Below are 13,283 nucleotides of genomic sequence, written 5' to 3'. Positions count from 1 at the left end.
AAACCATCACACTCTTCCCCATTAATACGGATCTTTCTTTATCCACCCCCCGCCCCCACCAGGTGACAGCCTGCAGTGCCACCCAAACCCACACACTCAGCATTGTGTCAGATGCCCCCAAAATTCTTCCCCTTATTCACAAACTCACAAGACACCCAACAAAACATGAGGATGGTCCTGTGCAGGCACCATCACTTTACATAGTCACTTAGTTTACATATTGTCATTTGAAAATACAGAAGTGACCAATGCAACATGGGCATTTCCCAGAGCACAGTTGTCACAGATAAAATCAGACAAGAAGTTCATGCTCACACAGGCAACTTTTCTAGAGCTGGACTTGACAACCTGTACCAAGCTTTCCTTTTCCTGTTGCAAGGGCTAAATGTGTTTTTGTTTCATTTGACACCATATTATTTCTACTGCAGCATACACAAGCTGGTGACATGCTGTGCCCACCAGCCACCAAGTCTCCTTGAACAAACAGTAGAAAACAGATGGCAGTATTCGATATACACCTCCTTAGGTGTAAATACAGGCGGCCTAAAGCTTGCTGTGCTTCTGCAATGAGGCTTACAGGAAGTAAATCAAATCTCACAGCATCTACAGAGGAACATTTACTTCTGTTCCAACTATCTCATTGTGTATTTCAGAAAGTAGGCACACAGATGAGCCACTGTATAATACAAATTTGATCTGGACATCCTAAGTTACTGACCATGTCGATCAGATCCAAAAGGGAACCAGAACTCCAACCAGTGGACCTTTCCCGCATATTTGGTGAGTCATAGTCAAAACTATTTGGTACCCCAGTTTCTTGGGGTGGGTTTCAAACTGCAGAGAAGCGATCAGAAGATTTACTTTCCTACGTTCAACTCACAGTACTGCACAAAGTGTAAATAACACTCAGAACACATTATTGCATCGTATGCTGAAAAATAGAAATGGAATACCTGCAAAATCTGCTGCCAACAGGTCAACTGCCTTTAACACTTTAACTTGTAAGAAGCCAACATCCTTTATGTCCCGAAAGGAGTTCTTTATACACTGTTAAGAAGAAAGCGTTTAGTTTAGGATGTGTATTTTTAATTCAGTAAGAAACAAATTGATGAACTACTGAGAAACTTGCATTTTTATATTTATTGATATTTCTGCAGCATCTCTCACTGCAGAGTAACCCTGTGTTTTTATGACAATTTAAGATAGCATCTCCTAAGGAGATTCTCAGTTCACTTAAATTACACATTAATTTTATAATGGAGATTGCAATGAGCCCTGCTTGTTTATGGAAGTATTATCTGTCCATTAAAACAAACAAACAAAAAAAAGAACATAGGTAGATCTGAAGAACTAGTAGAGGTTGGGAAGGTAGCACACTCCATCAGGAGTTCTCAAAAGTATTATCAACTTGTTTAAATTCATTACGCTTCAATCTCACTGCCCATTTTATAGAGAGACAGGTTTCTTCCTTCTTGCTTAACACTATAGGTTTGAAGTATGGAAGCCATCATAAGCCAGTCCTCCAAAAGTTGGAAGTCCAGAACGTATCCTCCCAAAAGAGAAAAGAAAGCTAACTGCTCTTCTCTCCATGATATTCAGTCTCTCATTCCCCATGATAATCTCTTAATGCAATGCAAGTTTTTACAATTCAAGTTTTCAAAGGAAAGCTTTAGCTTAAAACTCAACAAATACAAGCAGCCAAATTGCTCAAGTCTATCAGCCCTGCCAACCTCCTTGTCATTCTAAACATAATAACTACTCCATGTAATAGTTTTCTCTGGTAGGAGACATGTTATTATGACTGGACAATTTTTCCCCCCTCTCGTTTTTTGGCTGCAGTTTTGACTACTTTCAAGTGTAAAGGAAAAATAAAAGGGGGGGGGGGGGGGAATGCAAACTCACGTAGCGCTGTGAAATCTGCTTCCTTTCACTGGGGTCTCCCAAAGGGCAGACACAGAGATCAGAGATGGACACTCCCGTACATGGAGCAACAGCAATCAGCATTAGCAGGGACCCCGGATGTTTTTCCAGAGGCAGCTCTAAGCAATTTGTCTGCTTTATTGGCAGGGCAGTAACATCAACTTTGCACCTAGAACAACATTCCCAAGGGTTAATGAGTAAGAGAAGCTGGGAAAAAAATAAATTTAAATTAAATATATAAAAAAAACATTTAATATTGATTTCAGTAGCAAGCAGGCATCAAAATCTTTGTGGTGCTAAGCCACATTTTAAATATTTATGTGTATGTATATAAAATTTGAATTGCTTGTTCAAGATCAAGAGAATACAAAAAAAAAAAAACAACTCAAAATTAGACATAGGAAACAAATCAGCCAGTTTCCACTGTATTTACTGTCAGTTTTGCTTTCTGGTTCACCTAGTGGTAAAGCTGAGGTAAAAGGTTTGGGCTGCAAGTTATACAGTAGGAAAACTTAACTCTGGCCTGCCTCACTTCCCCTCTAAAATACCCTAGTGCTTTGTGATGGATTCAAAATGCAGGTTTATTTCACCTGGGGGAAAAGAAAAGGGGCAAACACAAAATTTAAAACATTAGCCTAAAATAGATTAGTTTCTTTAAAGTCACATACTCCATTTTATGCTACATTATACTGTATGCCCCAATCTCTTTTACAAGCCTTACTAGAGCTACGTATTCAGTGTACTGTTATATTTCCCAAAGGGAAGGATGGTCTTAAAAGTCCCCCCCACCCCTAGCAAATAGTATGCATCATTAGTCCGATACTTAAAAAAAAAAAAAAAGGCAAAAAAGAGAAACATTTATGAAGAGACAATAATAAAAGATAAGGATGGGCTAAAGGAGAGATCAGCATACAACCAGTTATATGTGAAGGGAGCGGTTAAATGCCACAAAGTCTAATCACTTTGCTCGGCTAAATGCCTCCTATTTAGAAGTCCAGCAAATGGAGTGGAACTTTTTTGAACCTCCGTGGGGCTTGGCTTTTAAGAACAAGCTGAACAAAAGTTACAGATGAAAAGAAAAAAAAAGAAGGAGAAGCTTTGTTGCCACAGTGCAAACGGAGTCACATTTCTCAAAGGGACGGCAAGCAGATGATGGAGAGAGAGAGTTTTCGCTCCGCTTAATGCCTGCCGACAAGTTTTTATTTAAACTAAACTTGTTAAGGTGTTGTCTTAATAGGCTAAAATTCCACAGGGTTCCCCCAGGTGGGTTTCGTCTGGGTAAATGGTGCATGTAGTGTTCCTGATTGATCCCATTCCAGTAGTAGAGCTGGAGCAGTTTATACCCATCTGCTATAAATTGCATGCTTTCCGCTTCTTAACAGCCTATTTTCTGTGAATGCTAAGGGGGGGTGAAAAAAAAAAAATCCCAAAACATTTCAGCCTTAAAACCCAACAAGCTATGTTATGAAGCAAAAGTCATTGCTCTGATGAGTTTGTAAGTCATCCAGGAGCTCTGTGTATTAAACCCCAGCTCTTTGTGTAAGCTGCTTCTGACCAGAATCAACAGGGACGGCTTTGCCTTAAATATGCTCTTTTCTCTTCACTGTGCTGAGCGTACAACAGGTTGCAAGTTTACCCTTATTAACTGCTTTCAAGTGCTTTGAAAGAGAAACAAACCAGGAAGAGTACCAACACTGCTCAGCACGTAGGCTGCCTCTCAACGCGGCTTCCAAGTATGAGAGGTTGCATTTAAAGCTCATTGCTATGCCTAGACACTTCAGAAAGATATGACAAGAAAAGAAACATCAGAAAGGAAAACAACAAACAAAAAAGGCAAGCATTTGAGAAAGACCTTATCACTTTCACAACGCAGGTCAACATCACCTTGGCTGCATTAACACAGTTGCTCCTCCGACTGCAGCAGTTTTACTGATACTTGAGGTATCAGTGCAAAAAGGGGAATGTATCATTATCTCATTTTTTTATTTTTATTTTTACAGATGAAGACATTGAATCAAGGAAAGGGGAAAACTCAGGGTCACCCAGCTGGTCTGTGGTTCAGCTGGCAACACTGGACACACATCTCCCACATCGGCATTTCATACGCCACCCACTCAACAAAGCGTAGAACTGGGAAAAGCTGCATTTGCTTTTTATGTTAAGAACTTTCCATGGGGGAAAGAGAGAGAAAAGACAGCTCTTTTAGACAACAGTGCATCTCTCACTAGAAGATATCCTCAGAAATTTCCCGTATCTCAAAGGCAAAGTTAAATATGATTCTAGTTTGTTTTGGCAAATTGGAATTGTTTCACTTATTCAAAGAATTTCATTAGCCAAAGGTCAAAGAAAAGATTGAGTATAAGGGTGTGGGGGTAGGAGGGATGCACATGTGGAGGGGAAAGCAGCAGGAGATGGAGTATAAGCATTTCTTCCTCAAATCATGTCTGATTTCCGTGCAAACTAACTTCCTTAAAACATCTGTGTTCACTCAAGGTGATGGTATGTCTCTGTATTTTCTTTTGAGGAACTGAAAAGAAAATCCACATTTGCACTTGCAAATGGCAAAAGGCTTAAGGAAAAAGAATCTGTTTCATGTAGGTTAAACAAGGTAATTGATCACACTGTAAAGGATGCATCTTGGTAAAACAATTAGACATTCAATTTACTATATAAATTCAGCACTTTACACACAAGCACTTCTACACTACTAAACAGAGTCTAATGATTTCAAAACTATTTCCCCCTATCCTCCTGAAAGAGAAACTCTTCCTTTCCTACCTACTCAGTTTTATATCTGATCGACCATGTTTCAGATATTTATTTTTTTCCACAGGAAAATGGAAAGAAATTATGGTGATGGGCACAGCATAAAACTAATGGAGACAATCCCTTATTTTTCTCTCAGAAGGAGCCTGATCTAAATGCAAGGGGCAAAACTATCAGATTATTTGCACCTGAGGTGATGCAAATGATCTCCTGAGTTAAATTCTCAACATAGCAATCCCATCTCAGGACAGGACAGCTCTGCTTGTTGACAACTTTCCCTGAATTACATATTAAATTCAATAATCTTTCTCACACAGCCATATGCATGATCTACAGGGGATACAGGTCTGTAAGCTAAGAGCACATTGTGAAAACAAATGTACCACCTTTCTTACCACGATTAATTAAATGCTTTCCTTCCTTTTCTTGATCAATATAGAGGTCTAAGCCTCTATATTGACCTCTAGTCCTGTAGAGGGTTACACCACCACTTTAGTTTTCGTTTATGATTGTTCTTTTGACTTTTTGACTTACAGCCTTCATCTTACTGAGAAACCCATTCTCCCCCCACCCACCCACCTCTTTCCCCCTTTTTGGAATTGATTTTCAAGAGATGCAAATTTTACCTGAGAACAGTATGTACTAAATTTGGCGTTAGCTGTTTAACTTTATCAGGAAAGGAAATGTTAAAATTTCACTAAAAGGTGCTGGGCTTAGCCACTTATCAGTAGTCATGGAGTTACATTTTATTACCCAATCCACAGTTCATCAAATTATGATGAGCACGTGTCTTTAAATATACATATATATATATATATCATATATAAGTATGTATCATAACACCTACACAAAACATTGCCTTTTTTTTCCCTCCAGAATTCTTGGAGCCCTTCGCAAAAGAGGTCAGAATCACGATCACAGTAGACAGTAACATGTGTCCAAGATTAATATTTGGAAAGGGCTTTCAAATGCCACAGGTGTCAGAGAGACAATATGGTCCTATTCTGACTGATTCTAGACATAAATTTGGTGAAATTTAAATGAAAGGTATGGGCCCAGCCACCAAAGATTTTACTGCTTAATCCCAACTGCATGGCCTTTAGAACAGATTTTTCCTGGTTGCAAAGACACCATTTACCAGAGGCATTCCTCAAAGATACCAGACACACTCCCACCTCATAGCTCATCGTCTTAAGGCTTGTGATTTTTGCAAAAGCTCTTTCTTGGTGTAAATTTGTGGAGAAAAGAACCACATTCTGTAGTATAATTTTTTTCAAAACATACTTCTTAATGCAGAAACACTCGCTAACAACTTGGCATAAACAATTTAACAAAGCCTCGACAAATTCTGCACACATTAACACCTTTGTTTATTAATATACATTAACATCATCTCCTGTTTATAGCATGCCTCTTATCCCAAAGGACACAAAAAACATTCAGCAAATGTTACTAGCAGTTCTGTGCAGACTAAATAGAGGGATTATTTCATCCAGCACCAAAATACAACCACCCCTCAGTGTCAGACTGGCAGCTGAACCACTCAGTGCTGCAGTATATTAAGTGAGGAAGAAAAATTGGATCCCGTTGGAAATATAAGGACAATGTAGGTAGGCTGAATGTAATAATTTAGATTGCATTGTGCACTGACAATGAGGGTTCATTTCATGATTGGGGAAGTGTGACATGAAATCGCACCGAATGCTTTCTCACTAATTCAGAAGCAGACAAATGCCCCAGGTGTTAGTGTTTAGTACCAAAGGTCCAATACATTTCTTATTCTATATATTCCATAGGCTTCAGGTCCTATTTCAAGAACAATATTTTACCTTAAAAACAAATTATGCCTGAGAAAAAAAAGACATGTTCCAATGGGTTTAAAGCATCCATTCTACACAAAATCCCACTCTAATAGAACTAACAGAAGTCTTTATTCCACTGAAGTTCAGCAATGTGGATCATCAAAAATGACTCTGCCTTGTGCATCTCTTCAACTTCATTTTAATATTAAAATATATATTTTTTTTATTATTTTATTTTTTATTAAAAAAAGGTCTAACCAACACAGTCCTGCCTACACAGCCCTGGGAGAACATAATAAATTTTACTCTATCCATACGTTAACCACAGAATTATTAGTTAACACGCAGCAAATTTTGCCTTTTCTTTGAAAATATGTGAATATTATTTTGGGGCATACTGCTATATGTAATGACTGAATATAACCCACGGACATTTTACTAAATCTTTCTCATAGGGAACTTGTGAAATCCAGAAATTTCAAGACTCAACTTGGAAGTCATGGAGACAAACACAGCACCTCAATTCTGTTTTTCCTACAGTATCATTTTCCAGATTACTGCACTTGAACCACTCATAAAAACATCATTTATTGGGTATCAAAAGTTTCTGCATTGTGCAAACATGGCTGGTTATGATGCATTTCTTACCTGTATTCGCAATTGCTCTTTAAAATCTAGTATACTTTTTTCCTGATGTGATGCTACAGTGAAGTCACTGTGCTTAAGGCAGCAACAGCAATATTTTCTCTCCACTGACAGTAAAAAAAAAAAAAACCCTTAAAGATAGATCTAATACGCAGAGGCTCTCCCATTGCTGAAACCTTTAATAACACCACTGTTCATAGAATAAGCAGTTTGCTGACCATTTTCTGCCACCCTGAACACCACCTGCCTGAAACCAGTAGGAAGTGTGGAAGAAAAAAAATAAGGAAATTCCTCCATTGTCAGGGAGACAGAACTGAGGCAAGCCACAAATGTTGCTGTTTCTTAACTCCAAACAGAAAATATCAGAAGTAATACAAGTAACTGTGAGAATGGAAGGAACAGATTCATCTCCAGCCACTTCTCCATGTGATGAACAACAGCATTCAGCCAGAAAGCATTTCCTGCTCTGCAAAACCACAAACATTTGTAGAGCCAAAGGGCATTGTTCTTTTCAGTGAATAGTTTCAAACTATTTGAATACTTAAAGCAAGAGAGTGTTCTTATTTGCTGCTATTTAGTCAGCAAGTTGTGAAACACCCACCAGGTGAGAATGCAAACAACTGCAGACAGCATCGGTGCCCCTAAGAATTTAGAGGTTGGGGCAGCGATCCTGCAAGTGCATAGAGCATAAACAAACCCAAGCAGGGCTCTGGTAAATTAAATGGTTCTCAGTGCTGTTGTATGTAGCCAGCAGTGCAGACAGTTTGGGGAGATGGGTCTAGATGCCTACATTGCAAGCCAAAAGAAGGGAGGACAGCGACAGGAGGAAAGATAGAGTTACCTCTAGGAAACCAAGACTGTATTTCTACTGTATAAAATAGGATGAAGTCAGAGTGGACAAGAAGAATCAGTATTTAACAGTAGGAACCGTATTCTATTCCCATTAAGAAATTAAAATAAAAGGTTCAACTACAAGCTGCTGATGTGACATAATATATAGAATTTGAAATTATAATGTAGTAATTCAGTGGGACAAAATCAGGTGTAAATTATGAGAGAGAGATCACTTGTGAGGTCACCCCTGAGAACGATGCTTTAAAACAGCGGGAGCTTGTGCAACAGTGCAAGGCACCAGCCCCACACACAGGTCACGCTTTTGTGGCAAGGGGAAGAGACTACCCAAGCAAAGCAGACCTAAGTAATAGGACCCATATGCAAACAAGGCTACACCAGCAACCAGAGAAAAGGCACACCAGCTCGACTCAACAGTAGCAGAAAGGTCCCGAAGCTGGCACCAACCTGAAGCAGCCCTGCAGAGAGCAACGGTGGCTGGAGCAATATCACCATGCACGTGCAGATGAACACTGCCTCCTTGCTGCCACCAGCTCTCCCACAAACAGCTGCCACTGAGCTCCCACGGTGTTTTGGATTTTACAGTCTGCACGTGCAAAGTCAGCTTGGGTGTCTATGCATTCAGGTCATGGCTAATCAGTTAGCCAGTAGTAGGTTTTAATACACATACCTTTACAGACGAATATGCACATGACCAGAATAAGGAGAGAAAAATACAATATGATGCTGGTAATGAAAATAAATTGATCAATTTAAAATAATAAAAATCACATTACCTTTTACCTTTAACCCTCCCTCAGAAAAGAAAAAAAAAAAAACTTACGTTCCCAAAAGCTCCTCATGCTTTTTGTTATCCTTTCTCCAGACCTCAATGTCCAACATATCCTTCCTGTCAGAGAAGTAGTGAAAATCAAACTGTTCCCTCCACTGAGGATTTGCACTCTTACACAGTGTCTAGAAAACATGCAGTTATAATATTTACTTTTCTTAAATGGTACTTTTTTCCACAGTAAAGTACATATCAATTCTTCTACAACAACAAGGCCAGATGTTAGGGCATCAAATACTAAGAAGGTCATTCAAACCAAAGCTCCGTAGCCCACCACACAGAGCCTCATCTTTCCTACAAGCTCTTTTCCCTCTTCCAATAATGATAAATATTCAAATGTGATCTCAGTGAATGGCTGGAGAAATGATGAAATGCAAGGTGGATCCACCAGCTCCACTTTCAGTGGACCACGGCCATCATTCAATATCATTTGTGTTGGAAGAAATCAAGAATAAACCTTTTGAAGACAATCATCTTAAAGCAGGTTTGAATGAATTCAGAAATTCAAACAAATATTTTTCCTCTTTGGTGTTACGATACAGGCAACGTAGCATCAGCCTTGAAAAATATTAACATCCAGGTAATCTGATATCTGTAAATTGTCCTGCTGAGTTCAGTGAGACCTTCCACATGTTCAGGTTACCCTGAGAACACAAGTATTCACCAGACTGGGACTTAAATCACTTGCAATCACTTGCACCACACTCACCACGATCAGCATGGCCACTGAGAGAACAGGCAACAGGATTAGCTGGACCATGACAGATTCACCCCACCTTGTGATCTTACTACAGTGTTAAAGCTGCAGTCCCCAACTTTTTCTGGACCCCAGACAGAAATGCTAAGCAACTAGTTCACTGCAGGCAACATTGTCCTGGACTCCCCCTCTTAAACTTTTTAATTTTCTGTGACTGCAAACATTGCAGAGTCTTGCAAATTCATGACACAGTCTACGGACCATAAGGAGAAACATAAAAAGGGATCTTTACTGGAATAACATATTTATTCTAAAATAACTAACCCATTTGTTATTTTTGAAAGTTGCTTTTCTGAATAAAAAACATTATATCATGACCTTGGTTTGAGGCCTTTTCTGGAGGACAGAGTGCAGGTTTCAGACGAGTCTACATCTGAACGTTATGTTCTGTGAACTCTCTGCACATTTTGTACAGGAGGGGTTTTGTTTGTTTCCTTCTCCTCCCTCCACACTTCCAGTTCATGACACGCAGAGCTTTTGCTTTCTCAACAGAAAACTTTTGTTGTTGTTAACTACAGCTTCTCTCCTTATTAGACTTCAGAGACAAAATGTAGACTTTGGGAACACCGCTCAATGGGCTTTTTTTTTTTGTTCCCCTGTTAAAGGTAACATTTTTCACGAAAAATGCTTTAAAAAATGCACTAGAAGCCGCTTCAGGTCTGCTTTTCCAGCATACCTAACATTGCAAACCTGACTTCTGTATTGGCAGAGAACAAAAAACATGTGTGATGCACGTTGCCTTCTTTCATTTCATATCAACATCAAACATCCATCAATATGAGTATGTTAAATGCACAAAAACAGATACACACACAATTCCCAACTTCCTATTTCTATATTGCCATGTATAACATTAGTAAAATGTTAGTGTCCCTGGTATGGCCTCCTGGTTTTGATCTCACAAAAAAGATTCAAGAATAGTTCCAAACTTAAGGAAATTCTTAGTACTTACCTTACTCTTGTATCTTTGATCTCCCAGTTTCAGGAGAATAAAAACCTCTGTCAAGCCCCCACCGGGGATGTTCTTCCCTTCCAAGAGCGTGATGGTGACCAGCCCATTCCACAACTGGTTCTTGCGCAAAGAGTCAGAGAGTCGCATACTCCGCATGAAACTCGACTGAAAAGCATGTCAGGGACACAAAACATTTACACACAAACCCACATTTTTATGCACACGCTGACAGTGATATGAAATCATAATGAGAGAGTTATCACCATTCCCTAGTAGTAGAACTGAGGGCACAAAAATGCTAAGAATTTTTTGCCCGTTCCATGCTACACTTGCCCCCATGAAGGGGCTGCATTCAGCATCAGAGCAACATCAGCACATTGGTTTAAACCAGCAGAGAAGTCAACCTCACCTGACCTGGCTGAGCTTTGGTGAGAGCAGAGCTCAAGCATTTAGAGCACACTCTTACCTTGGCTCAGGGCAAGACACAGGAGAATGCTTGGGAGGAGAGGTGGAAGAGGGGAGAAACAAAAGTAAACTCAAACGTCTCTAGCTACATCCACAAAACTTGGGTCTGTCCTTTCCTGTGAGACAGCCCACAGACGTACAGAAGTCCATGACCAGGTGAAAGACTGAAGTCACGTCTTCCACCACTCAACTGCCTGTCCTCCGCATTAGCTCTTTGCCTGCAGATCTCTGGAGCTACCGCTTCCAGAAACTGAGCTCACGAATCAAAAGTCCTGATGCCTGCTGAAAAAACTGACACGACTTGGATCTTTATCAGGAGTTATGGTTAACTGGTAGCCACATTTGTTACCTTCACGATTTCCTCCAACATAGCATGGCTCTGCTAACAGTTTGCTAACTGGCAATATTTTATTGGACAGAGGATGATTAAATAGGCCTTTATTTGGGGGGAGTGAGAGCTGGAAACATTAAAACCCAAGGCTATACTTTTCTTCCCGCAGTAAAAACCCTGCCATATTTTATTCTTGTGAAGCAACTTTTAACTCGCCACACTTCAGAGCTTCAATCATGTCATATACAGGTGGGAGCAAGACGGAGGAGAAGATTTCACAAGTCACTTTAAAACAGGACGTGTTAGCTTTAAAAGCAAGTAAGAAATGTTGTTGCTAAATAAAATGATTGCAAAAGCACCTGATGTCTGAAGATTACTTTTTATGGATCAATTACCCAGCAACAAAATTCTTAAATCATGGGTGGTGAACTCACAAATTTTTTACTCGCTTTTTACTGGTTAAAATACCAACTCTTTGAATCCCACAAGCATATTAATATACTTCTATTTAAACACCCCGTTTGGCTTTCCTGGCACACTGGAGAAAAATTCCTACCTTTAAAAAGAAAATGAGATTTTGATTCATAAATCCAGCTGCAATGTAATTTTTTTTTTTAAGTTCATCTTTTAGGCCAAAAAGCTAAAGCATGACTGTTCCCATGGACATACTTCAAAGTCCCGGCAGATATATTCCTCCCTAAACACTGCAACTATTTCAAAATCCTTTTTATAAAAAAGGGAGTAATGTCCACATGGGATCAAAGGGCATTCTGCAGTCTGGCAATCGCCTTAGAAAAATGGCAGTGCTTCCATGAAATATGCCCTAAAATAATTTTGCAGCTTGGTATGTCCTAATTTCGAATTGGATGTTTATCTTGGAAAGGCTTCTATCTAACTTGTCCATAAAACAGCTCCACTTAGCTCTATGAGCCCTGTGAAAATGGAATCCAAAGCTGGCTATTAAAGGGGCCTGGAGATTGCTTCCATATGGCATAACAGCATGGGAGTGGAGGGCTAAGGCCTACAGCAGGCGTTGCTTGGCTTGAGCTCCCGATCTATCCATGGACACTCGTTGCATTACACCGTAACATCTGGATTATTGCTTGTAATGTCCCTGGGAAATATCCACTTCCCATCAAAGCCTTTATCTATCTCAGTTGTACTTTGAACATTTTAGTATTTAACATAGTCATGTTTGATGTGATGTACTTGCTGCTTTAGGACCAAGGATTTTCCCTCCCCCCGCCCTTCCTCAGAGGAGGAAGAGGTATTTGATGTTCACAAAAAAACAGACAAAGTTTATAATCTGCGTTACAATTTCTTTTAAAAACAAAACATCCAGTTCTCTTCAAAGCTTCCAGGCTGAACACAAAAGAGAGTTCTTATCACTCAGTTTTCAAATCAAGTTTGGATTCTTTTCATTTTATACCCAGTCCAGTATTTTAAGGAGTCGCTCGGTGGTGGTGGGGTCTTCCTATACAAATTTTGTCCGATACATAACCCTACCCCATTAGCCAAAAACTTGACAGTTCAAAGGCGTGTTGAGAGGTGCCCAAACCATTCCCGGGAAACATCAGCACCTGCAGCTCGGTATTACTAGAGCACATTGCAATGCATCAACTCTGACCTCCCAAAACAGGTGGCCCTGAGCAAACAGCCCTGTGCACACACACACACACACACACACACACACACACCTCTTCTGGATGGCTGCACATCTGCAAAAGCACTCTGTGCTGGGGTGCTGAGTCTATCTCAGAAGAGGAGCATGTTGGCCTCCAGCTTTGTTAACAGGACCTTGCTACTCTCTGGACAAGATCTGGCATCACTTCAGAGCATCACACTGGGTAAAGGAGCCAAATGTTTTCAACTGGTTTAGGGCATGGTGCTGATCTATACCGCCTCAGCACAGGCTCAATGATGCAGCCTGCTTTCAACCTTCCCCAGCCCAGCTCTCCCACCTC

The 13,283-nt window shown here is 40.0% G+C and overlaps 1 protein-coding gene across 1 annotated transcript in view; it reads right to left on the bottom strand.

The window, feature by feature from the left end:
* The window catches only part of MCTP2 (multiple C2 and transmembrane domain containing 2), a 121,054-nt gene that overhangs the window by 63,804 nt on the left and 43,967 nt on the right, over nucleotides 1-13,283 (bottom strand). The window contains exons 9-12 of the mRNA XM_050712992.1: nucleotides 10,524-10,688; nucleotides 8,809-8,939; nucleotides 1,903-2,089; nucleotides 954-1,047 (exon numbers count right to left, since the gene is read on the bottom strand). Of these exons, the coding sequence (XP_050568949.1) occupies nucleotides 954-1,047; nucleotides 1,903-2,089; nucleotides 8,809-8,939; nucleotides 10,524-10,688 (577 nt within the window). The remainder of the gene's footprint in view (nucleotides 1-953; nucleotides 1,048-1,902; nucleotides 2,090-8,808; nucleotides 8,940-10,523; nucleotides 10,689-13,283) is intronic.

This window comes from Cygnus atratus, chromosome 11 (assembly GCF_013377495.2).
Source record: "Cygnus atratus isolate AKBS03 ecotype Queensland, Australia chromosome 11, CAtr_DNAZoo_HiC_assembly, whole genome shotgun sequence".
Lineage (NCBI taxonomy): Eukaryota > Metazoa > Chordata > Aves > Anseriformes > Anatidae > Cygnus > Cygnus atratus.
This window is presented reverse-complemented; position numbering and strand designations above follow the sequence as displayed.